Here is a 26038-nt window from a genome sequence, read left to right as displayed (position 1 = left end):
TCTAATCCTTCCTGTGTCTCTCACCGCCTCGCACGTTGCTCGCTCTTAGGTGAGTCAATGCACTTCGCATGTTTGTTTTGATCTGAGGGTACAGATTTTTTATGTTATTGCAGTTTTTTCTCTCTTTTTTTTAAATCCTCCTGTAGGAGCTGAACCATCTAATATCGCCTGCACACTTTCATTTGCGTTAAGAAGAAGTAAATAAAACAGTGTTCAGTGTTGAATATCCGACTGAAGAGCTTTTGAAGTCCAACCTCAAAAGAAGGCTCACTTCCTTTCTCTTCCTGTTGCAGATGGAGGAACTGTAGTAAGGGTAGCTATTCTTAAGAAAATGTTCCATTATGAAGCATGAATAGAAAGGCATGATGCAACACTTTAAACTACATCTGTCTGCAGTTGGTGTGGACTTCTTAACATGAACATGTGCTTTTAACTCTCAGCGCTGCTGCTGGTCAGGATATGTTTAGACATTTCACGAATGGAACAAGACAGGCTGTTGTTCAGTAAACCACCACTGGGTTTCATCTACGACTCCCAACTCAGAAACAGGTGCCAGAACAATGTTCAGCATGTTGGTACATCACCCTCTTTTAAATCAGGGAACTTCACTGATCTTGGTTTGAACATTGTTTCTGCTCGATGCCGTTCGCCGTGCTGTAATCTAGCTTCGCCAGAGCGCAGTTAGTTGTTCAGCTGTGTGATGAATCCGGCAGGCAGAAATCTCTCAGAGCATCTCACCACAACGTGCTGTGGGTTTTCAGACCACGCTCTCTGGCAGAGGAGTCCTGAGCAGAAGGCGGCTTCTGAAAACAGGAAGGAAACCCAAAGTGTGAAGCATCTAAAGTTGAGAATATTAGCGATAAACGGGCCGCCACCAAACTGCGGGTTGCGAAATACAGGGCAGATGACGGGGCAAGGACGTTTTAAATAAGCAGCTGTGAGTGATGTCTGTCTGCCAGAGACAGAAATCAAATCGTTTTAGGGAGACAAACTCCTGAATATCACAGATTTGACCAACCATGCATAGTCCCTCATTCTGTTAAAGTAAAAGTGACACTTTATTTGTGTCACTCCATGTTCATAACACGTGTTATGAACATGGAGCGGTCTTTATGAATGTTTACGACTGTTGTCACGACGTGTAATTTAGTAAGTGATGACACTTTTAATGCAAAGTTGCTTCAAAAGTTGCATTAAAAGTGCCCACTTTGCATTAAAGTGTATAAATGTAGCAAATAATAGAAAGTTGGCAGTTTTAATGCAACTTTTAAAGCAACTTTGCGTTAAAGTGTCGCTACTTACCGATTACACCTGTTGACGACAGTCATAGACATTCATAAAGACTCCTTCATGTTCATAGCAGGTGGTGTGTCATATTTATGACAGTGTCATATCAGTCTTATAAGCACCCCTTCAAATAAAGTGTTACTGATTATTATTATTATTACTATTATTACTACTGTCTTATAAATAATTTCTTGATGAGAGAAAGTGTCGTGACCTCAGAAAGGTTTGTATTCAGTCCCTATTAAAGGAATCCACCCCCTTTGGGTGTTTATACCTTTTTTTATTGCTTTTACAAATCATACATAATCAGCAAAATAATTTTTTTCTTAAAAAAATGTTAATGTTAAAGTGAAAACTGATTTGTACAAAGTGATGATGATTAAATAAAACGGTTGGTGACTTATCCAGCACCAGAAGCTTCTTGATGACGTCCACTCTGTTACTGAAGTTGTGCTTTTTGTAACCAACTGCTTTGACTGTATGATTGTAAAATTGATCTTTGATCTCAAAGAGTTTTATCCTGTTTAATTGCCTTTAAAATGCTGTTGTTAGTTTATAAACCACTAGACGGCTTAGCACCAAAATACACGATGTTGTTGTTGTATCAACCTTCCAGATCTTTCAGGTCTTCTGGTTTAGGGGATGCAGAGAAAGAACCACAACCAGAACCAAACATGTAGAAGCAGCATTCAGCATCTATGCGCCACAAAATCTCAAACAAACTTCCAGAAAACTGCAAAACAGCTGAAACACTGAGCTCCCATAAATCAAGGCTTAAAACCCTTTGACTGGCAGCAACCGGAACATCGATCAACATATCTGATGTGTATTTGTGTGATGATTTTGTTTATTGCTTGACGTCTATGATGGTTTTATGATTTAAAACTTTTTGAATTTCTTTGTTGCTGAAATGTGCGGAACAAATCCACTTGACTTGGTGCCTGTCTCCAGTGGTCATTGTGCGAGAGGCCCGGACAAGGTGTGTCTGTTTGTCCTATGTATAGACAAATATATAGGAATAGGACAAACACTAATGCCACTCTCACTCAGCTTAGAGTTTAGTGAGTTAACAATCATTATTTTGGTCTTTGGGAGGAAGCTGGAACCCATCCATACACCGGGAGAACATGCAGAAAGAACCCAGACTGTAAGGACCTTCTTGCTGGTCCAAGAGAGGATGATCGTAATCTGATCAACACAGTGAAAGTTGGAGATCTTCCACTGTAATTAGAGCAGTGAAATGGCGTTGAGCAATTTAGTTGACCAAATCAGCATGAAGACACGATTCGATGTGCTCATGGTTGTGGTTATGGAAAGTTGTTGGGGTTGATCAAACTGCCCACTCGAGCGTTTCTTTGTTTTCTTTTCAACATGTTTTGTTGTTCTGTGGGCTTTCTAACCACAGAGGACCGGAAGGAAGCAGACAGAAACAAAGAGGGGGAGGAGTTTCAAGTATTTTTCTGCACTAAATAAAGACAAAGACCGACCGATCTCTAGACAAAGACATAGAGATCTCTCTATGCCTGTCAGAAATGTTCTGTGCTCTATGCCTATCATTTCTGTCAGGCATAGAAATCTTTGTCTTTATTATCTGCTACAGGTGAACAATCCTTCTCTTTTTTTAGGCAGTGTACTTAAAAAGGGATCTACAGTCATTTCTGGCGTTGGCCGTTGTTGATCTCTACGGTCAGGGATGTGAGACAACGGTTCATTATCACACTTCCTGTGGGAGTTTTACCTTTATTCAGGATGTGTAGTTCAAACAGGGCAAGTTGGACGTGTGTTTTGTTATGAGTTGTTATGAGTTGGAAAGTTGATCTCAGAGATAATTAGCAATCAGTTGGGTAAAAATAAAAAATACATTTTCCACACTTCCCAGCAGCCGCAGCTCTGGCTCCTTGACGAGGACGAGCAGGCAGTTTAAGCAGCGGGTTGGGTAGGAGGCTTTATGTCATTTCCAGGTACATAGCGTCGTTTTATAGCGCAGTCAAGTAAATACGTTACCTTCAGTTGTTTCGAAAAGGGTGTGTTTATCCAAAATAACTTAAATGTAATTTGACTTCCCATCAGAGCCGTATCTGATGCCTTGATGTTGACCTACACTTTCCGAAACCCGCCGTTTTCTGACGCGTCGACACGACAATGCTTCTCCACGATGCTGCTCACAAATGCATTTAGGAGCGTCGGACTGAGAAGCAATTTCTACAACAAGCTCAGCAGACGTGTTTGCTAATAACTGCTGCTGCCGCTAGTCTGACGGGGCGAGAGGCGCTCTCTGGGGATCGGCTGGGGACTGCAGGATGACGACAAAGCATTTGGTGTTCGCGTTAAGCCTCGTTTCTCGTCAAGTTTATTTCACATTCCATGTGCATGTAAACCTGCTCTGGGCTCTGAAGAAAGAGGAAACCACATCAAGCCCGACACCGCTTTGGTTGAGATCTGCATGTTTTTCCCGTACGTCTGCGGATTTCCCCCAGGTGCTTCTGTTTCCTCCCACAAACTGATCTGTGCTTTTTTTCCCCACAAAAAAAAAGAAGAAATGACCAATTCATTGTCACCAAGTTAACTGGTGACTATAAATGGATAGTTGGGTCTAGATTCGCCCTACATACCTGTCCAGGGTGAACGTTGCCTCTCATCATTTGCTGAGTGTGTGTCACAGTTTGCAACGTGTCGTCGTTCATGATCTCTTCTAGATTTAAGACTGGTGTACCATCTGTTATTTAGAAGGGGTGATGTTTAAGACATAGCTCCTGCTAGCCTCTAAAATGTCTTAATGGATCCCTTTTAAAGTAAGAATAATACTAAAAAAAAAATTATGACTGTTGTTTAGGACCTAAATATCTGTTAGGAAAACGGAAAGGAAAACAACATGAGTGTGAAACCACAAGAACTACCTCATGCAGCACAGCTAAACCACACGTGTTTTCCACCTGCCTCTTTAGCTGTGGACTCTCCTGAAGTTTGAGCGCAGTTCGTACCGTGGTTAGATTAATTTCCCCTCTCTGTACTCTCCCAACAGCGGTTTCACACAGCCTTCTGTGGCAAAGGGTTTTTTTTCTTCTTCTTCTTTTTATCAGCTTGATTGACTCTTGCCAACCTGCCCACGTTTTTAGCTTTTTCCCCTTCAAACCTCCAGTTTCATGTCTTCTGACCTACTTTCTTTCATGCTGATATTTCTGAGGTTGTATTGACAATTGAATGTCTATCACTCCTCCTGAGGTTCCCTTTTTTGCTAAGAAAAAAATCCCATTCGTATCCTCAGACACTCACTATTGCCCTCCACCGTAGTTCAATCCTGATAACAATTCATCTTTAGGTACAAATCTTCTCCTTACTTTGTCCCACCTGTTTAGAAATTGTGTTGTATGTCAACTTCATAAACTTTGGGCTTCATCACAGATCAATTGTCACGTTTGCTTTTATGGGATCATTTCGCATGATTTTAACATTTTACTTACTTTGTTTAGATTTTCTTTTCTCAAAAGTCTCTTGGCACTTTTTCCTCAGCCGCTTCGGTGCATTTCTAAGACCAGAATTGAAATTCCCTAAAAACTACTAGTTCAATCTTCAAATCACTGTGTCACTTGGACAAATAATTATGTACAATTCTCTGCCTTTTCCTACATTTTCAATTGCTTAAGTCATATCAATCAAAAAGGAACTGTACTCTGTTGAATAGCCGTAACCTCCACAATATTTAAACATAAATTGTAAGTCCTAACATGCAAAAATGTTTATGTTATTGGTCTAGAAATTTCTATTAGACATTATTTTTTTTAATGAAATGGTCAATTGCTCCCACTCAAATCTTGACTTTCTACAAAGTAGGTAATAGATACAAGTAGTAGGAGTAGTAGCAGTAGGTACAAAGACATTAATGCATATATATACTGTATATATATATATATATATATATATAAATGTCATAAAACAACATGTTTGGGAGGCGTTACAGAAGCCTACGGACCAGAACCACCAGGCACCGGAACAGCTTCTTTCCCACAGCTGTCACGCTTTTGAACGCCTCCTGACATAAAACATAAACTATAAGGACTGGACTCCCCTATCCTCTCATACAACAATAACACATGGACTATCCTCACACACACACATCACGGACTGTTTTCTTCACACACACATACAACCTGTAAATTTTATCTGCCATTATTTATCTATGATCCATTCCCTAACATTCTTGTATAATCTGTATAATCTGTGCATATAGCTCCCATATTTATATTTATACACAATATCTATATCTTTTGCTATAACCCCTTATAGTCCTGTTGAAAATGGATCAAAAATGTACCGCACACAGAGCAGAAAATCAGCCAGTACAAGTAATCAGACTTTACTTATTTTATTCTTTTTTAGCGCTAAAAAAGGAGACGCTTACCCTTACAGACTAGGTGTGGATGTGACCGAGTCTATACAGCATCTGATCAAAAACGGGAAGATTCGTTTACTATACTACGGATGCACCTGGTGGTCATCTGATGTCTTACGTCATTTTATCAACTAAGTTTCTATTTCCTGGGAGACGGGAGTCTGAGGAGTTTCTATAGATGTTACAATTACAAAGGCCCTTTGTGTGAGAATATGCGAGTGTAGTGTGTGAATGTATTTGAGCTTGATAAGCGCCTCAACAGCTCCCCCTTTTGGTCTCAACGAGACCACACAAAACAAGAAAAATGGAAAATAACGAAAAGAATAAAAGAAGGGGGCTGTACATCCTCGAGTAGACACTGTCCCTTCCGGAAAACTTCCCCCTGAGGCTTCGTCCTCCCGCATCCTCCACCAATGTCTTTATTTCATGTCATTTCATTTCATCATATATTTTGGGGGTAAAAACGGACAGGGCACCCCTGGCCTCTCAGGCGGTGGAAAAAATCACAATGTCCCCCTTACAATCTGGAGAAATGCACAAATAGAAACAAAATTTTGAAGGGTGTTGGGGTTTAGCACTAGGATGATACAGTTTTCGAGTCCTTCCCATATCGGCTCAGCAGGGCCAATAGGCCGGAGTCCACCCTGACGACTCTGATGGCTCAAATTAGCATCCCTTCTTCAATTGTAAATGTGGTCGTTGACCGTCAGGCCAGAAGGTAGGAATGTGAATAGTCCATGTTGGGGGTGGGTATCTATGATACCTGCAGGAGATCAGGTCTCCTGTAGGTAGTGCTCTTCAGTTTAGTTTTGAAGCATACATGAAGTGTTTTTGGAGAGATGTGACCTTTTGCAGCTGATCCATGATGTTGTGCTGCATTATCCAGGTCATTTTGCCAAATGTACATAGAGTTTGCAAAACATAGAATCTGTTTCAAAAAATATGCAAAGGTTTTTCTAAAAGAAATTAGTAATGTTTCTCTTTGAAATAAAGCTAAGAGGGTATAACATGACAGTTTAGAAATAAACTAACCAAATTAATTGTGTTGATCCACCTCAAAAAAATCATGCAAAAAGTGTAAGCAAAAGAAATCTGGGAGACTTTGCACATGCAAATTTGCATGCAGCCTTTTGTGCTGTGGAGGATAAATAGGTGACTGCTTCACCTATTTAGTTCACAAGAACTAATGGCATTTATTTCAGTCATAATCTTGCGGGGGGTGACCAAGGTTCCATCACTATGTGACAGCTGGTCAGCAAACCTGGCAAACATGATTGACATGGCAGCACTGAATGCACATGTGCTTTATCAGGCATGCATTGGGGTGCAGGAGAGACGGGTGGACTTCCTGGTTGAGCTTGCAAAAGAGTTCGGTAACTCTCATGTAAGTGAGAAGAAGGCACACAAGGAGAAACTGCTTCGGCAACAACCTTCCACACCCAGCTCAGGCAAAAGGGCGAAGTGTCAGGTCAACCATCGATGCAGGATGCGTGTCCTGAGGCCGAAACATCATCAGTGACCCCTCACACCCCCACCATGGACTGTTCTCCCTGCTGCCCTCTGGAAAGAGGTTCTGCAGCATCCGGTGCAGGCCCACCTGGTTCCGAAACAGCTTTTTCCTACTTGCCATCAGACTTTTATTTTACTCACAACATTGGAACTTCAAACATTATCCTGAGCCGTATGCAACGAAATTTCGTTCTTTATACACCCTGTGCATTGAAAATGACAACAAAGTCAGTCTAAGTCGAAGTCGAAGTCTAAGTCTATTGTGCAACTGTGAGATGCGTTGAGGCCATTACCAGGGTACTGATAAGGTAATGGCCCTATTTACTGAACAAAAGCACCTGCTAGATAAAATCCTTCAGGCCAGTTGGACTATCGAAGCCGATATAGGTATACGTCAAAGTGGACTAACTCTAGCCATTCTAGTGTTAGGGAAATGTTAGTCAACCACCCATGGCATGACTATGTCAGCTGTTTCTGTTTTATATATTATATTTATTTTCAATAAAATGTTATCCGTAGTCTTGTTTTGTCTTAATCATTTTTGTTGTCATTATTACTTCATATGTCTGATTTTTCATTATATTCATTCTGTAGTTACCTCAGGTCAACGCCATGCCACAGGAGGGTAATGAACTCAAAAGAGCAAAGTCTAAAATTTTGTGTTAGGTTTTGTATATTTTTTGTTTTTGTTTTATTGTTAGTATTTAAAAACAAGGTGAAAAGTCACAGTTACGAAGTTGTTAAGTTCTACAAAAGTGCTAAGTGAACAAAATGTTAGGATAGTGTGTGGAACTTATAGTGAAGTGTTAGGTTAAAATTATTTGTAAAGGCAGTGAAATGTTAGGTAGTATGCAAAAATGAACACATTGTTAGAAGACTAAAAGGTGAGATTTCTATGTAATATGTAAAAGTTAATGAACTACGAAAAGGATGCAAAGTTAATGAAATGGTAAGAAAAGCTTAGAATTCTGAGTATTGAAAGGCACAGAACAATGAACACATTCGTAAAACATCAAATCAATAAAGTAAATCAGGATTAAAGGCAGTACACTCAAAATACACTGGCATGATTAAACTAGGATTAAAAGTAAGTAAAAATGTTTTCTGATCAAACTTTAATCATTGTAATGAAATCAAATCACTGCAGCCTCTCTATAGCGAGACCTATCAACGTCAAATCAGTTTCTGCGTGTGTCCAGATGTAGAGCCGGCGCGGTCGCTGGGAAACCCCGACATTGCCTGGAAGGCTTCAGTGTGGGATTTCGGCTGTAACTCGGTCCAACAATCGTGGAAGGCGCCCACAGTCTCACACCAAGGCACACCCAGAAAGGATTGGACTTCATTCTGCAAGAAAAAACACAACAAAAGCGAAATCAATGGATTATATAGAGAACATTGAAGTGAAGGAAAATTTTCTTTTGTCACTGGATACTAGTACTGCCCTTAAACTCTGGCAATCTGGAATTTCACGGTTCTTTCACGTCTCCGGGAAAACATCTGATAGGCAGGTGGATTTCCATCACTACTGCTGCCTTTCTCTATGGTTGAGGTGATGCACCGCACCGCCAATGACCTCAGACAGGGGACACAGCAGCAACCACAGGTGATCAGGAGTGCAAGGAAAGTTGTCACAGAAAGGAGCAAAGAGATGATGATTTCTTTATATTTTCCAAACAGATCAGTGAACCACTTATCCAAGGGGTTTGAAACTCCAGAGTGCTCATGCATCGTTTTACTAAGGGCCTTAAGTCCTTCTAGCGCCTTGGTCACTGTTAATTTAGTTTGTGCACAAACTTTAGCCAATTTTGCTTTTAAATTTTGATTCATTCGTTCTGCTTTGCCTTAGGATTCCGGGTGATAAACCGTACCGAACTTGTGTTTCAAACCAAGATGAGCTTCCACTGTTCGCAGGTCCTTGTTTCTGAAATGTGTTCCATTGTCTGATCTGATTTTTTCTGGAAAACCATGCCTGGGGATGTAATGGTTGATCAGACATTTTATGACCGTTTTACTGTCTTCTCTCGCTGCTGGCCACGCTTCAGGCCATCCTGTGAAAGCATCAACACAAACCAGCAAATATCTTGTGCCTTGCACCGTGTTTATCATGTCAGTGAAATCCAACACAACCTCTTTCCCTGGACCTGTGAGTGGAAGAAACTGTCCCTGATGTGGCTTCAAAGTTTTCTTAGGGTTAACCTGTCCACACATTTCACAATTATTTACAAACTGTTTCACCATGTTGATCATTTGGGGTTGCCACCAGTCTTTAAGATTATACATCATCTGTTTAGTTCCCACATGTCCAACCCCGTGAGCTTCAAGAAGCAGCTCTTGTTTTTTCCCAGGGGGCAGAATTAACCTGCCGTCTGGGCCCCTCCGGCATCCATTTGTTTCAGTGGCCCCTCGTTGCTTCCACATGTTTTTCTCTTCAAGTGGCACCCCCTTTTGGCATCTTACCACCTCCTCCAGTGTGAGTTTGTCATGTAATTCCTCCTCCGAGGAACACACCATGGCCAAATTGGTGTACCCCGCAGCTACTTTAGCTGCTCTGTCCGCTGCTTGATTACCTTTTGCAATCATTGTGTCTGATAAGTCATGACCTTTGCATTTGATTACAGCTACTATTTTTGGCAATAGCAATGCTTCCGCAAGTTTTTTTTTTTAATTTTTTTATTTTTTTACCTCCGCCTCATGTTTTATGGTTCGGCCGCTGGTGGTCAGAAATCTGCCCCTCATCCACTGGCAAAGTTCCAAATGCACTGTTCCTGCAACATAAGCGGAATCTGTGTACACATTTACCTGTGATCCTTGGGCAAGCTTTAACGCTTCGATCACTGCTTTTATTTCTGCTCTCTGCGCAGACGCTGTTCCTTCCAGTCTTTCTGCTTTTCTTGTGAGAAAGCCTGCTTTTGTGCTTTCTACTACTGCAAAACCAGCTCTTAGTTCTTGTGTTTGGTGTCTGTAACAACAACCATCTGTGAAGAACTGTCTCACCTCTGGTCCAATCAAGGGAGTTGCTTCCAGGTCTTGTCTTACCTTTTCTGACTTTGCCACAAGTTCTGCACACACGTGTGGTTCTCCTTCTGAAAAACAGTCTGCCATGTTCACGCCTTCGTGTGTGAATGAAATGTTAGGAGCTTCCAGGACTTTAGAAAGTCTTTGTTGTCGCAACGCTGTCATGGTGAAACTTTGTGAGTTTACATATGCCACTACACTGTGTGACGTTAACACCAACAGTGAATGTCCCATGACTATGTGTGCAGTTTTTTTGTATCAATTTGGCTACACCAGCAGCATGCTGTGTGCAGGGATGATGTCTATGTTCCATTTTGTCCAAAATTGCAGATAAATACATCATGATTCGTCTCTCACCCCCTTTTTTCTGATACAAAACTCTGTTAACGGCCAGTTTTGTAACAGAAACATCCAGAAAGAACGGCGAAGTGTAGTCTGGCATGGAGAGCTCTGCAGCGGACGACATGTGTTGTTTTACAGCTATAAAAGCTTGTTCTGCCTCAGTTGTCCAAAAGAGGAGATTATTCAGATTTCTCATGCCTTGTTCATTAACCAAGGCTCGAAGAGACTGAGTCAGGTCAGTGTAAGAGGGAATGTAGCTCCTGCTGTAGCCAGTTAACCCCAGAAAAGAGAGCATGTCTTTAACTCTGGAGGGTTTAGGATGTTGCAGAATGGACTGCTTGTGGGAAGGAGACATGCTAGTTGTGCCTGCAGAAATTATCCTGCCCAGAAAAGAAACCTATTTTCGTGCAATCTGTAATTGGTTTTTACTGACCTTAAAACCTTTTTGATGGAGGTGAGCCAGAACCAGGGAGGTGGCTTTAACGCAAAGCTCCGCGGTTGGTGCGGCCAGCAAAAGGTCATCTACATACTGAATTAGGGTCGGGTGTCGTGGAAGGGGGCAATCCTGCAAAACATCTTTCAAAACCTGGTTAAACAGCCCTGGAGACTGGGGGGCGAAACCTTGTGGCAGCCTGGTGTAACGCCACTGTTCTCCCCTGAAAGTGAATGAAAAGTAGTCCCTGCAGCTTTCAGCTAGTGGGACACAGAAAAATGCATTTGCCAAATCAATACAGCTATACCACTGCTGGCTAGGAGTCAAAGCAGCAATGGAGACATATGGATTAGGAACTGCCACCGTTTTTGTTTTCAGAACTGCATTTACTGCTCTCAGGTCATGAGCCATTCTGTATTTGCCAGTACCTTTTTTCTCCACTGGCAAAATGGGTGTGTTCCAGTCAGACTTTGAGGGTTCCAGCACTCCAGCCTCAATCAGTCCTGTTATTGTCTCTGCGATGCCCTGTTCAGCTGCGGGTTTGTGTGGATACTGAGGAATCCAGAGGGGTCTCTCAGAGTCCACCTGAAATGAATTAGGAGAACAGGAAGCAAGCCCCACATCTGTAGGCGTTTCCGCCCAGAGAGATGCAGGCATAGATGTTATCATATGTTCTGCTGAAGGGTGGTCTGATTTTTCCCTACCGTGATGCCTGGACATGTTCATGATGAAGTTCTACTGTTTCAGACCCTGAAAAGCTGATCTTATATGTGTCAAGAGAAGGGGAGAAAGACAAACCTGGCACTGCTGTCGCAATCCAATCTGTGGCTGCCAGGGAGCGTTTCATCATTGGGCCCAATTCTTTTGCTTGGTGCTCAGGGTGCAAACAGAGAGAGATGTGAGGCACAGCTTCATCAGATATTTGATAACATTCTGACTGTGTTTCTGTGAAAGAGACAGCAGCAGCTACACCAACTGGAGCTACATGAATATCTGAGATTTTACCTCCCAGGTTGTTTCCTCCAAAGTGGAAAGGAAAGGTTCCTGGTACCATTCAGAGACGTCTCTGTCGTAGAACAGGGTCACGTGGGGGGGGGATCCGGAGGAGAGACGTAGGAGCACAGACACAGGAGCCAAGGTTTCCAGTCCACAAACGTTGACATTAGGCAGCTGGAGGGTAAGTTCGTTAAAAGGCCCCAATGTATGTCTGCATACTCAGAAACAACTGGCTGCATGAGAAATTGTCCATCCGTGAGAAAGTTTGCACAAGGGAGGGACGTGCCATCGGGAAATGAAACAATTAATCCATTCACAGAGCACATAATTGTTGCTCCCAGTTTTATCAGTAAGTCTCTTCCTAGCAAATTGACGGGAGTTGTGGGAGAGCTGACAAAAGAATGTTGCAGGTGCTGATTGCCCAGTGTGAAGGTCAGAGGCTTAGTGAAAGGCAGACTTTGTTCTGTCCCTGAGAACCCAGTTAAAGATACAGTTTGTGACGTCAAACTGAGGGGAGAAACAAAGTTCAATGTGCTGTGTGTAGCACCTGTGTCCACCAGGAAGTGTGTTTCTCTCCCCTCCAGTGTTGCTGACAGCATGGGGTCTGCAGTTCCCATGCTGGGCTGTGGGTCTCCAGGGGCGTGTCACTACATGTTCTGTGTGGGCTCGTTATTCCCCTGAAAAGACTGTCCAGGTATAACATTGGGATTGTGGGGGATCATACCTGGTTCCCCGTGATTTGGTATGGCCCAGCAATGTTTTGCCCAGTGTCCAACACGTCCACATCGGTAGCATATGTCCTCCTGCTGTGGTCCCCTGATCCGCGCCCCACGACCCCTCCACGGAGCACTGCCCCCGTGACCGGCCAAACGCCTTCCCCGCCCACGAGGAAACGCTCTGTACCTGTTTTGAGGATATGAAACAGAAAAAACAGGAAGAGGAACCAGTCCTCCCCCAATCTGATTAGTGTTTTGCCAGGAAGTTGCATTTTGTGTGTGGGTTGCAGCACCTACAGCCACAACCATCACATGTTCTTTTTTATCTGTTTTTTTTTTTCAATTTTTGTTTTGCTTCCTGCAATTGGAGCTTCAACAGTTGAATTTCTAAATCCTTTGTGTCAGACTGCTTTCTCTTCAACTCATCTTGTGCCTTTAATAAGTGATGAAGCAGATGCCTCTCCCATCTGACGTACTCGCACCTTGTTAAATCTGGATTATTTCTCATAGATTGTACAACCTGTTCAGGAACACCTTTCAAGATTGCCTCTCTAAACATTTCAGTTAAGTTTGAGTGTGGGCCTTTTGGATTAATTGTAGTTTGTCCGAGCCAGGTTTCTGCAGTTTTATTTATGTATTCTTTAGGATCCATGCTGTAATCCCATTCAAACCTGGTGATGGGAGTGATTGTGGCCAGTGGAAACTGCCTTTTTATTTCCCGTGCCAAAGGTGTGATGAATTGATGTGCTGGAGTAGAATTACTTACATTTTGGGTCCCTGCTGCGTGTTCTATGTCTCTCATAACCATGCCAGACATAGCTCTGCTCATTATTGCTCTGAAATCTCCCAGTGCTAGAGTCATTCCAGAGGTCAGCAGGTCTAACTCTGCCAACCAAAGACTCCCACCAGCTTTAATGCTGGGCAGTTTATCGACTATTGCATCCCTGTCACCTAGAGGAAAGGGAACATATTTCTGACCCCCAGTACTGGTTTTCAAAAGAGGATAAGTCCCTGTGTTGCTCCCAACCAGGGCGTGCTGTCCTTCTGCTGTGTGAAGGCCTAAGCCACGCATGCTCTCTAGAGGGCACGAGATGTGATAGACCTCTCTCAGTTCATCAGTTTTATCTGTAAGGTTCTCCTCTGAAACCCACGTTCCATTCGCATGCTTTTTAATTTGAACGTTTTTGGCTGAATTAGATTTTATCTCTCCTCTCTCCATCTGTTCTGCTCTGTCACACAGGTTCTGCAACCTCTGAACAGATCTGACAAAGGTGTCATTTAACTGAGACCAAGCCGTGGGATTTGGTGTGGACGGGGTCTGATCTAATATAGTCCAGTTCGGGGTATCAGTCCCAGTGTGGACTTCGGGAGCGTTTTGTGGGGTAGCTGTCTCCCCCTCGACTGCTAAGGTTCCCTGTGTAATGTTAACTATGGGATAAATGCCCTGGGAAGGCCGAGTTTCGTCTCCACTATATGGTGGAGGAAGTGAATTGTCTGTATTTATGTTTGTGTGTTCAGAGCTGGTGGCAACTTTTTGTTTTTTGTGTTCAAATGCATGTGAAAGTCCCTGCCAGAAAACCAAAAGTTCTTCCCTCTGCCTGAGTTCTCTCTCAGCATTCTGCTCGTTTGTTTTACAGCTTCTTTTAGTGAAAACTCCTCCTTCTCCTTCTTTTTGCATAGTGTCTATCAAATGTTTTTTAGAATTGTTGATTCCCTGCAACAAATGTTTCCCCAGGGGCTGTCTGCTTAGCAAATCGCCTCCACCCATTTCAACCAGACCTTTTAATTTATTTATTTATTTATTTTTTTTTTTTTTCCGTCCCCGTCCGTTTGGAATTCGTCATGTTCCCCCAGATAAGTTATTAATCCATCTATTTGCTCACTGAGCGCAATCCATGGCCCGATGCCCCACTTTGGATCATATTTCTCCCTGTCGACCTCCTGCGCCATATTCAAACCCAGAGATCACCTCTCCTCTTTTCTGCCTTTTTTTACTGCCTCGCACTGCCGCGAGCCTCTGTCTCCCTTTTTTTTTTTTTTTTGCTCGCACAGCGGCGAGGAAATCACACACAGCAGAAAGATTTTTCTCGCGCGGCGGCGAGAAAATCAAAGACCACAGATGAAATAAAGAAACTTCCCACAGATTATAATTCCCGAATGTTTACCATGGTTTTAAAAGACATTGCCATAAACGAAGGAGAGTACATTTAAACACGCAAAGTCTGCTCAGCGGCAGACGTTTACATACACATAGCTGACAGACACACACACAGCTGACAGATACACAGAAATGGATCCACGCTTTTCAGCTCCTATGATGTCCTCTTTTTTTTCACTTATTTTCTTCACTTATTTCTCTACAGAGGAACAGATCGCGATCATCCTTTATCTTATTCTCTTATCCTTTTTCCTATGGTGGACCCCTCTCAACACTTTTGTGTTTTTTGAGCAAGTCACAGATTGGCTAACGCGTTCTTTTAGGGGGCAGCACTCCCCAAGGATAGAACCGACAAAACCTAGTCTTTCCCTTTCCCGCGTCCAGGAAAGGTCGGAGACGACCAGTTCTCACTACAGAGCCAATCGACCTTTTACTTTGACTATTAACTATTTAACTAACTTTAACCTTACTCCTATGAATAACTCGAAAGCCTTTAGACAAACAAATCAAAAGCAGTACGAACAACAGCTGACAATCGAACAATGGTTGACCACTTCAGACAACTCAGCAACACACAATATAACAGCAATCGATAGCTGGAATTCAGAGGTTTAAGAAGAATGCAACACCATCCACTGCTGATTTCTGGAATTTAGACAGTCCAACAGAAACAATGCTATGGTGTTTATTAAGGAAAATTTTCCTCACCTTATATTTGGGCCCAACACCAGAACACTGCCTCCGTCAGGCTGCGCCGGAACGGCCTGTTCAATCTCTGCTCGTGTCTCAGCACAAAACCATCCTCTGCTACCAATTGTTGAAAATGGATCAAAAATGTACCGCACACAGAGCAGAAAATCAGCCAGTACAAGTAATCAGACTTTACTTATTTTATTCTTTTTTAGCGCTAAAAAAGGAGACGCTTACCCTTACAGACTAGGTGTGGATGTGACCGAGTCTATACAGCATCTGATCAAAAACGGGAAGATTCGTTTACTATACTACGGATGCACCTGGTGGTCATCTGATGTCTTACGTCATTTTATCAACTAAGTTTCTATTTCCTGGGAGACGGGAGTCTGAGGAGTTTCTATAGATGTTACAATTACAAAGGCCCTTTGTGTGAGAATATGCGAGTGTATTGTGTGAATGTATTTGAGCTTGATAAGCGCCTCAACAGTCCATACATACATAGTCTTGTACATCCGTAAATAAATATTTATATCTCGTAGAGCACTTCTGGATAGATGCAAACTACATCTCGTTGCTTGTACTTGTGACAGTGCAATGACAATAAAGTTGAATTCTATTCTATTCTATTCTATGTTACATTTCTGGTAAGGACGATGATTTGAATGGAGTCAACAGCCACGCTGCATCAACAGAGAGCAATGTCTACTGAGACTGTGGAGGCGAAGGAAGACTTCACTAAGGAGATTGTCCTACGTTCCCATTGCTACTTTAGTTTTCTTTCTTCCCCTCTCCAGTGCTGTCTTTTCCTTTTTGAATCGCCATGGCATGGTGTGTCAACAAATTACAGTACAAGCGTGAATGTGAATGTTTTCCTATCTCTTGCCTCTGGTCGCCCACAATTATAATTTACAACATTTGTCATCGAAAGTTTAACCATAGTTTAAGCTTTTGTCAATGTAACAGGGCACACTGTTATATTGACAGCATGACTAATCAATGTGACTGTCATCCAAACACAATGAAACGAGGACTTGTCATTCTGAGACACTGGTGTGTTCACCGACACATACTTACTGTTGTATCTGTGGTTGAGGAGCAGAGAGAGGAAGAGAAACATGTGCTATGAAAATCTTTACACTGGAGGTTTGTGTCAGAGACCCACTGGCTGGCACAACATGTTCAGGTTGCTGCTGTAATCCATAAGACACAGTCATTTATGTGTTTCCGTTTATTTTCAGCAATGGGCCCGAGTTCATCGCCGGAAAGCTTTCTGATGTTCCTCTGGATTTCAGGGATCTGTGGTGGACTGGCCCAGGCTGAGCTCATGAAAAAAGGTTGGTTTTGTTTTCTATCTTGTGATAAACATATGAATAAATATATGAGATCACCAGTTCTGGATCTGCTTTGTCAACAGCCTCCACTAGTCATATGTAAGCATTTCACTGCTCTCTTGTGGACAAAACTGAAACATCATCCAAGCATCTCTCAAAAGTAACAATAAATAAATAACTGTATTATTGCCATTACAGCAGTCAAACCTTGTAGTCTTATAGTTTCAGCTTTTTGCAGGTTTCATTTTTGTTGATCGATTTTTGAGGCTGGAAGATCTCCTTACCATCACCCTAATCTTTTGATCCCTTCAGATATTTTCTATCAGATTAAAGTTGGGACTCTGACTGGAACACAGTTTTTAAATATACACCTAATCAAGGCAACTGCAGCATTGCTTTGAAATAAAGTGGACAGAAAGGATGTTTCTGCTCTGTTGCTCACAAACAATGACGAGTGTGTTTAAAACAAGCATGTTTAAAGTTATAGTTGATGAAGTTTGAATCATACCTGACAGCTAAAAATGAACGTTAACAGGGACATCCACAGTCATTCGTTTGAATTGAAAGTGACATCACACATTTCAGTTTACAGCAGCTTTCTGATGAACGGACACGATGTGAAGCTAATTTTAGCAGCTAAGTTTGACAGCAAGTTGAGAATTAATAATGTGACATGCGTTGCAGATAACTGCACCAACTACGAGCTCGTGTTTGAACGGGTGTTCTCTGTCCCCGGGGACGCGGCCATGCTGAACAGCACCCTGCTGTCTCTGGACGTCTTTGACTTCACCGCCGTCCCGTTCAACATCACCTGGTTCAGCGCAAAGACGGGACAGGAGATGAGAAATGAGGCGGGTCGGATTCTGGTGCTCCAGGAGACGCTTTGGTTCCTCAGCACCACGATGGACGACGATGGGGAATACCTCGCCATAGTGCGGTAAGAGACTGTCTGAAGGCAAAGTCATTACAACTGCTAAGCGTAGAGTTGTATTTATTCCACTACTTATCGGAAAACTGATATTGGTACCACTTTACAATAAGGCTCCTCTTATTGATGGCGAATAAATAACTTATAGATATGTTATCAATTCACCTATAAACACTTTATAAATGATTAATAACTGTTTATTGCTCATTAATTAAGGGCAAGAAGGAGACTACATGCTAAAAGATTCTGCTTGCAAATGCTTATTGTGTTTACGAGGTAGTCTTATATGTGCTAGTATAATAACTCTAGAATTTATAATTTATAATAATTTATTAAGTGTTTAGAGTTGAATTAATATCATCTTAGGGAGCCTTATTGTAAAGTGTTACCCTATTGAATGCAATGCAGCTTAGTATCAACAAAGATGTCAAAATTTGTTAATGTTGGGATACAATGTCGCTAAATTAAGACTTCAGAAGGTCATACCAGCAGCTGTGTTTCATATTAATTATTTTAGCCTGTCAGTTTTAACTCTACAAGATTAATACCACCTCGAACGGTTTTGCTTACTTGATTTGTGGTTTAGCACTCCACAGACGGTTTGGTTATTCTGAATATTTTCCATAGCCGAAATTGTGGATATTTCACAAACGATCGTTTCTCCTCGTTGGGAAGTTAGAACTGGAAGAAAAAGGCTTCTGTTAGCCGCAAACGTGACATCAAGGTTTGTCACTTTTCCCCTCCACCCCCCAAATTATCGGAAGAAGAGCTCAATGGGGATCTGAACCTAAGAGATGCAAATCTTCCCTCAGCCTCTTTCTAACCACAGCTTCCTGTTTGACCTACTTTATGTTTTCTAGCACTCTGGCATGACTTACAGTAAAAAGGGCCTCTGACTGCTGTTAAAAAAATAATAAAATAAAACAAAATCTTCTCTTGGTGGAGAAATGATCAAGTAGTATAAAAAAAACTCGTTAAAAAAAAAAAGCTAACGAAGATCCAGAAATTACATTTGAGATGGACAAACACATTTCTATTGCGCTAGAGACGTCGTGCCAAACTCGTTGGTTTGTCTTTGCATGCAGGACTCCTTCTCAGTGCTACATGCAGGCCGCTAAGCTGGTGATGGATCGGCCAGTTGCTGGAGAGTGTGGAAGGCCAAGAAAACATCCTCGAGATGTGGTGAAAGACCTGCAATGCCCCCTGGGAGATTACATTCACCAACTGAAGATCTACGGCATCGACGTCTCTGTTAACTGGTACAAAGTGAGTAGCATGAAATTCAGTACACTGAGTCAGAGGATAAAATGCTTCTGTTCTTTATGAAGGTCAGATGAACACCAGCTAATTGTCCTTGATTAGCTTTCTGCATATTGAGGTGTTTTTAATGCTTAGCTAAATATGAATCCTTAAAAAGTTCAGAATTTCTGAAGTGTTGTTCTGTTGGGAGGTCATGCATGGTAAACGTTTTACTGTCAGAGGGTGATTTGGATTTTGCCGTAATCCTTAGACCTGTCAGGAGCAACAGGTCCATTTATGAATTTTTACAACAGATATGCAAAAATTCTAGCAAAAATAATGTTGGTTGTTGTCAAACCTGACTGTCACAGTGACGGTGACAAAAGAAACTTTGGGAAAAAAAAACCCTGAAATGTTGACATTTTGTATTGAATGTGACTAAAATATCAGAAAGTTAATGTCAGTCACTGCCTCTCTCCGTTTTGCTAATGCTACTACTAGCTAGCGTGTTCAGCTTCTCTGTTTTCCCTCCATCTTCCTTCACTCTCTCTCTTCTTCTTCTGCTTCATGTTGCTATTTGTCTGCTGCTGCACGAGTTGAGACTTGAGAGCAAACATGTTTAATATTTTCACATTTGGCAGAATCTCCTCGGATATTTTCCCCTCTTTTTTTTACTAACTTCTTTTTTCTTTCTTTCTTTTTTTTGGCTTTCCATTTCGCATCCTCCGTCTTCAGGTGTATTGTTGCTTCGCGGTTCTCACCGGAGAGTTCAGCCATTGAAGAGCTGCAGTTCTTATTTAAAACAGTAGCTGGCGCTGTGGTCAAAACCAGAATATATTCAGCAGGGTTTTGTTCAACTGCCTGAAACATTAAAAGCTTATTCTGCTTTAATCTCTGACTGTTAGAAAATAAAATTGACTGGTTAAGACTGGATAAAGATTTATCCCCCCTTTAAAAATACAAATGACCATGACCTTTTTTAAAAATTGTCAGAATATTAAATCATATTATTGCTTAATAGTGGAAATCTTTGTGAATATATATATATTTGTCTTCCAACTCAGGGCTGTGTCCTGATATCGAACACATCAGGCAGTCATACCAACAGGGACGGGAACTTCCACAAGGTAAAAGCTGAAGGCAGTGGCGCATACACCTGCACTCTGACCTTTGCCCTGGACGGCGCAACAAGATCTGTGTCAGAAACCATTAATGCAACGGTCACAGGTCAGTCCAGATTCAACAGCAAAAATGAAAAATTGGTTTATGCAACCAACTTTGAAAACATCTACAGCTTTGTTTTTTTTAAAATAACACAGAAAGGGAAAAAGTGGAGTTAAAAATTCACGCAGGGATTTTTTTCTAATAAAAAAAAGCTGGGACAATTACAGTCATGTGTTGCAGAAAAGTAGCAACGTAATATAATAGTGCGCGGTTGTTTTTTTCCTCTTGGTCGAGCGTTGGTGACGACAGGTTCTCAATCAACTCACCTGGGTAACTAAAACATTTAAAAAGTCCCAGTCAGAGTCGTGTTGAGGATATGTGAAAAGAAGATTTAAAGGCTTTCTCCATCCAGTCTGAGGTTGAGATATTGAGTTTAAAAAAAAAAAACAGCAGGAGAAAATTTCACCATTGTTTTAGTTTTTGTTTTTTATTTGACCATTGAAGGAAAAACTAATGTGAAAATATATGATTACTGTAAGTGTGGGTTAAATAAACATAAATAAAAGGCATACAAAATTTTATCTTCCGTTTATTTTCTTTACTCATGACGGTACTTGTGTTTGCCATGGACTGTACAGTAGTTTGTATAAAAACAGCAAGCAAACACAAGGAATAAACTGATGGAGAAATTGTTGACTAAACCTAGGACAACAAAACCACAAGTAAGAGTACCAGAAAATAACATATATATATTTTAAATTTTATTTTTATTTATTTTTTTAACAGAGCAGTACTCCCTGTCTCCACAAATCCATGAACCGGAAAATGACATTTTAAAAGCAGCAAAAGGTGAGGTCTCCTTTTAGACTTTCTTTTTCAGAAGAACAGTCTCTCAGTCTGAAATATTTAGTATTTATTACTGATGCAGTCTGAAAAACCGGGCTGTTTAGCACAAATAACCCATTTCTTTATCGGTGTCATTTTCACTACATATGCGGATGTACAGTAAGTCACAACACTTTCCACACCTACAGAAAACTCGTGAGATGAGCACTATCTACAAAACACCTGGAAATCAGAGTGGCAATGTCATTTATTCACATTTTTCTTCAAACCTGACAAGCAAAAAAAGGCTGGAGAGTTTGATGATGCAGTATTTAAAAGAGGTTCTTCACACCAGAAATCCGTTTAAATAAGTTTTATTTATGACTAACCATGCAGCATTTGCTTCACATGTGGAAAGCCTGCTCAAGCGTTTCAGTATATCTGAAGAAAGCATATCTGCACGCTGATTTCCTTTAGGTCGCATCCAATTCAATGATAGTTTGCTCTGCAATCTTCAGGCATTCAAACCTATTCAAGTAGATATTTGCGTTTTAAGTTACCAAATAAAAAAAAAATAAAAAAACGACGACTATTTTAGACCAATCTCTGCTTTAGCTCAGCAAATACATCCAGGCTTTAACCCTTTGGAGTCTTGGGTCTAAATGGCCGTTTTGGTCTAATTTTGAATTTACCCTTATATTTTCACCATAAAAACTATTTACCTTACCTTGTTTGGTATCATTATTTTCAGAACATCCTAAACTTTGTGATTTTACAGTGTTTGTTTCATTTTGACAAAATTTATTATCACATTGGAGCAAAAAACACACACAGAAACATGACGTCATGCCCGCCACAGGGCAGGCGTCGACCTCATCTGTAATTTGTTCTTCCTTTATTTCACAAAGAGGTGAATGGAAAAAATAAAAAAGACAAAATTCAAACACGATGGTTTGTCTCAGCAAGCGCACTCGTGCTGAGAGATCTGTAATTTCTTCCTTTTTGCTTTTAGGGTCAAATTTCACAAAGAGGTGTCTGCTGTTTGTGCCTGGTACTGCGAAAAATTTTGTTTTCGTCGTTTGGTTGATCCAAAATACGGTCGTGTTTGATTCTAATTCGTCCGAACGCATCTACACAACAAGGCGGCGGTTGGTACATTTAAATTTACTTCTGCTAGTGGAAAAACGATGCGACCTGTTGGAAGTCGACGCTTTCAACAATTTGACTTTTTCACAGTAAGTGGACCCAAGATGAACCAAGGGGTGAGTGGTCAGAACGGCTGCTTCTCTTCTCAGAAGTGAGGGAGGAGGATTTCTACCTCAACTACACCTGCAGGGTCTACACTTCCCAAGGCAAATCAGAGGGATACTTTACTTTGCTGCCAACAGGTGAAGCTTGAGCGCATGAACTGTACTGCTTTGATTTGGTCGTGCCAAATGTTGCTGCTCTTAAAAGTTTAATAGCTTATAAATCCGTTTCTTCGTGGACTCTGTGTTTAAAGAGCATTTGTGTTTCCGTTTTGCTTTTGTTCTTAAAAGATGATAAAGATTACGTAATACTCTATATGTGTATTGTGAAGAATTTTTGATCCGTTTAAGATTTGGATTTGACCACATATGAGGTATTTTAGATTTTGAACCAGAGACAGCCAACCCAGATACAGCAAAGTGGTGAAAAAGCCCTTTAGGTTTCCAAATCAGCAGACAACTACTCACCCACCCATATGTGGCATCGCTTTCTGACACAACATAGACAAACACCTGCTCTCCACTGACTGGATTACAAATGCAGAGTAGAACAAGGACAGGAAGTTGTTGCCTCTCTAGTCTCCGTTTATCCTTCTCCCTGGATGATGGACGGACAGACATTGGCGCCCTGGTGCCTTCACCCAAAACCACCGCTAACAACACGTAGAAGTTCATCTTTAACAGAAAGAGATCTGTCGAAATCATCACTTCATATTCCGACCACAATATTAGCCTCGTTTTCATAATGATGGGTCATAAAAATGTCACTGTGTGGCCCTGACTGCGTTCCAACAGCCTCATTGTTTTGGCCTGAGATTTATTTCCTCTCACGTTTTCAGCACGACAAAAACACTGACAAACTCCCCCCCCCAAAAAAACACTGACGTTAGCGCTTGCTCGCGCTTTTCAAACGTTATTTCTAGTTGCCCTTGAACCCCCGACGGACTTCCTCCTCTTCAGCTCTGACTTCCTGTTCTGGTGTCTCAAGTTAAAAATGAGACGCACATGTGGCTTTGCACTAATAAAGCTTGTTATGATGGTCCAGCTAGATCCAAAGCCTTGGAGGCATTGATGAAGTAGAATCAAAAAATTGTTGCTTTAAAAAAAAATGTAAGGACTAAAATTGTAAATGATTTTTGTTTTGCAGCTTTTAATTCAGTTTGATTCAGAGGAGGATTTATAAGCAAAATCTGCCCAAAACTATGTATTCTCAATGTAAGTAGACTTTAATCTGATATGTGATTTCTTATCTCCACAGATCCGAACATCATCCTTCCCATCAGATTAGTGTTTGTTGGAGTGACTGTTCTCTTCGTCGTCAGCGTCGCCGTCTACTACGCCTTCAGGATAGACATTGTGCTGTGCTTCAGGAGAGCGTTTCCAGTCCTTTACACAAACAAAGGTAACACTTTACGTCAGAGGTGGAGCTAAAATGTGCTGTGGATATTGCGACGCTTGAAAAGCGATCGCACATTGGAATAAAATGGACCCATCAACAGCCTCCGTCTTAAAAAGCAACAGCAAAAAGACAGATACAGTAGCTGCAATAATATACCCACACATTATTCCAAAGTCACAGAATCTCAAAGTTTAATCTCGCGTTTCACCACATCTTCATACAGTGCAAGAAACGGAGGAAGCACACAAACCACAGGGCCTGCCTGCATCCTTTCAGATAAAATGTCACCCGCCTCTCATTCAAAGGGGCTGCAGGCGCTTTTTTAACCGACACGTCAGCGCTACGCAGCAGCGCGTCCAACGTGAAAAAACTCCTGGATGCGAAAATGACTCACGGCAAACATCCACAAGACGGCCTTCGCTTAAAGTGGAGCTAGTTGTCTCGCTGGTTGTTGTTTTCAGCCACCCGCCGGAACACAAATGTTGAAGTGACCTCGTATTGTCTGCGTTCAGACGGCAACCTTGTTGCGCATCTAATGAAAACTTTTCACTTTTAGATCTTGATGGCAAGCTGTATGATGCCTATGTGGCTTACCCCAGTCCTGGTGCCTTTGGGTTCAGTGAGGAGGTGGAGACGTTCGCCCTGCAGACATTGCCTGAAGTGTTGGAACAGGCCTGTGGCTACAAACTGTTCATAGCGGGCCGTGACTGCCTGCCGGGGCAGGGTAAGTCTCCCACATGGGAAAGTTAGCTTCACAAGGGAAAAGCTTGTGTCTGTTGGTCGCTTCCTCTATCGTCATAATTAAATGATCTGATCCCGATGCACCCTTCCTCTTTAATGTTTGAATTTTGGGTCCTAAACAAACATTATGTTGTGTTGTGTAGAATGAAGAAGAAGGTCTGCTGGTCAGAAGAGACCAAAATTAAACTCTTTGGTCTACAGCGAAACACAGTGGTGACACCATGTTGCGTTGTCTTTGGTTAGGGCTAAATAAAAGGCAGTATTAAAGTAAATGTTAGACCAGGACATGGATTCAACTTACAGCAGTACATTGATGCCAAAAAAAAACAGCTAGTGCTACATAGAGATGGTTTACATGAAGCATCCTATTCTACACATTCCCTTCGCAGTTTCTCATCTTTCTCTATGCTTTCTGTCTTCCTGCAGCCGTCGTGGACTCTGTGGACGAGAACCTTCAGGCTAGTCGTCGTGTTCTCCTGCTCTACACCGCTTCCACTTTCATCAAAAAGAGGCACACGAGCAGCACCAGCAGTAACAACAACAATATTACGAAGGTTGGCGAGGAGGCTGATCAAATCCAAAGTGGGACCAGTGAGGGCAATGGCGGCGTGGGTTTTGGTGGTGACGGCAAGGCGTTTTCGGACACAAGGCAGCATCTGGAATGTGTGGCATCCATGAACAGAGCGCTGCTGGAGGGCTCCTTAAAGGTAAGACAGAGAAATGTCATTATATAGCCACAGAAAGTCACACAATTCAGCCGATAAGCAACTCTTACTCATGTTGAGGTCTCCCAGTGTCCTCAACAAAGAGGTTCTAATGGAGTTCTGTCCTCTCAGGTCATTCTGGTGGAACTGGAGGAGATCACCCCGGCCCAGCTGGCCCTCTTCCCTGAGTCGGTTCGCCACCTGAGGAAGAAACAGGGCGCCGTGTGCTGGTGGAAGGTTCTCCAAACCAGACAACAATGGAGGGCATGGAGAGAGGACGAGGAAAGACGTGGAAAGGACTCACAAGTGTCACCGTCCCTCTCTCCTCGCTCCAGGTTTTGGAAAGAAATTAGGTATCATATGCCAGTTAGAGGCAAGAGGGCAGTTTATCCAGAGAAAACTGCCTTGTTGAACATATGATGTTAGATGTAAATGCTTGAGTGAACTGGTGCAATGAAGAAGTAAAAAAAAAAAAACAAGTGTCACTCGAATGAATATGACATTTTACTTTATTTTTTTGTAATGTTAGAAGAATATTTCGGTTTAGTCAAAGGTCCAAACCGTTTGACATGTAGTGACGTCAAAGAAACGTGTGAAGAATAATCAGAAGCTGTAAAAACCAGCCTATCTGTCCGTTTGTTGTTATTTCTAAGTGTTCATGTAAAGAAGGAAAAATGTAAATTGTGAAAGTTATTAAAGTATTTGTACATATTTTCCATGTTTCTAAGGTCACATCAAGAATAAGGAAGCGTTTTGCTCCTGCTGCTTATGATTATTGAAAGTGTTCATAAAAAAGCAGACATGTAAAAATAAGCCATTGGCACAACATATTATTGTGACATGTGAAGTCAACAGTTCAAGATTTTCCATGTAACATTTCATATTTATTGGTGTTATGCATTGTCTTAAGCTTTTAGATAA

General features: G+C 41.7%; 1 protein-coding gene across 2 annotated transcripts; it reads left to right on the top strand.

Moving 5' to 3' along the window:
- On the top strand, positions 1-26038 carry LOC102217231 (interleukin-1 receptor type 1-like). Of its 2 annotated transcripts, none has more exons than XM_023336913.1 (12): positions 1-49; positions 16778-16873; positions 17555-17807; positions 18884-19064; positions 20102-20264; positions 20988-21050; positions 22039-22174; positions 22263-22414; positions 23532-23675; positions 24229-24396; positions 24840-25120; positions 25250-26038. In XM_023336913.1, exons 2-12 carry the CDS (start codon positions 16780-16782, stop codon positions 25535-25537), a joined length of 1923 nt encoding a protein of 640 aa, XP_023192681.1. In that variant the 5' UTR covers positions 1-49; positions 16778-16779; the 3' UTR covers positions 25538-26038. The 2 variants fall into 2 exon arrangements, with proteins under 2 accessions (XP_023192681.1, XP_023192680.1); XM_023336912.1 differs by lacking the exon at positions 1-49 and adding an exon at positions 16638-16682.

This window comes from Xiphophorus maculatus, chromosome 7, assembly GCF_002775205.1.
Source record: "Xiphophorus maculatus strain JP 163 A chromosome 7, X_maculatus-5.0-male, whole genome shotgun sequence".
NCBI classification, from domain to species: Eukaryota; Metazoa; Chordata; class Actinopteri; order Cyprinodontiformes; family Poeciliidae; genus Xiphophorus; species Xiphophorus maculatus.
This window is presented reverse-complemented; position numbering and strand designations above follow the sequence as displayed.

What these genes read in the sequence shown, in the direction of transcription:
- LOC102217231 (XM_023336912.1), top strand. Translation starts at nt 16,655, where the DNA reads ATGTGCTATGAAAATCTTTACACTGGAG. An exon ending in GGCTGAGCTCATGAAAAAAG is followed by an intron (nt 16,874 to 17,554) that starts GTTGGTTTTGTT and finishes CATGCGTTGCAG; the next exon opens with ATAACTGCACCAACTACGAG. An exon ending in CATTTTAAAAGCAGCAAAAG is followed by an intron (nt 21,051 to 22,038) that starts GTGAGGTCTCCT and finishes TTTTGCTTTTAG; the next exon opens with GGTCAAATTTCACAAAGAGG.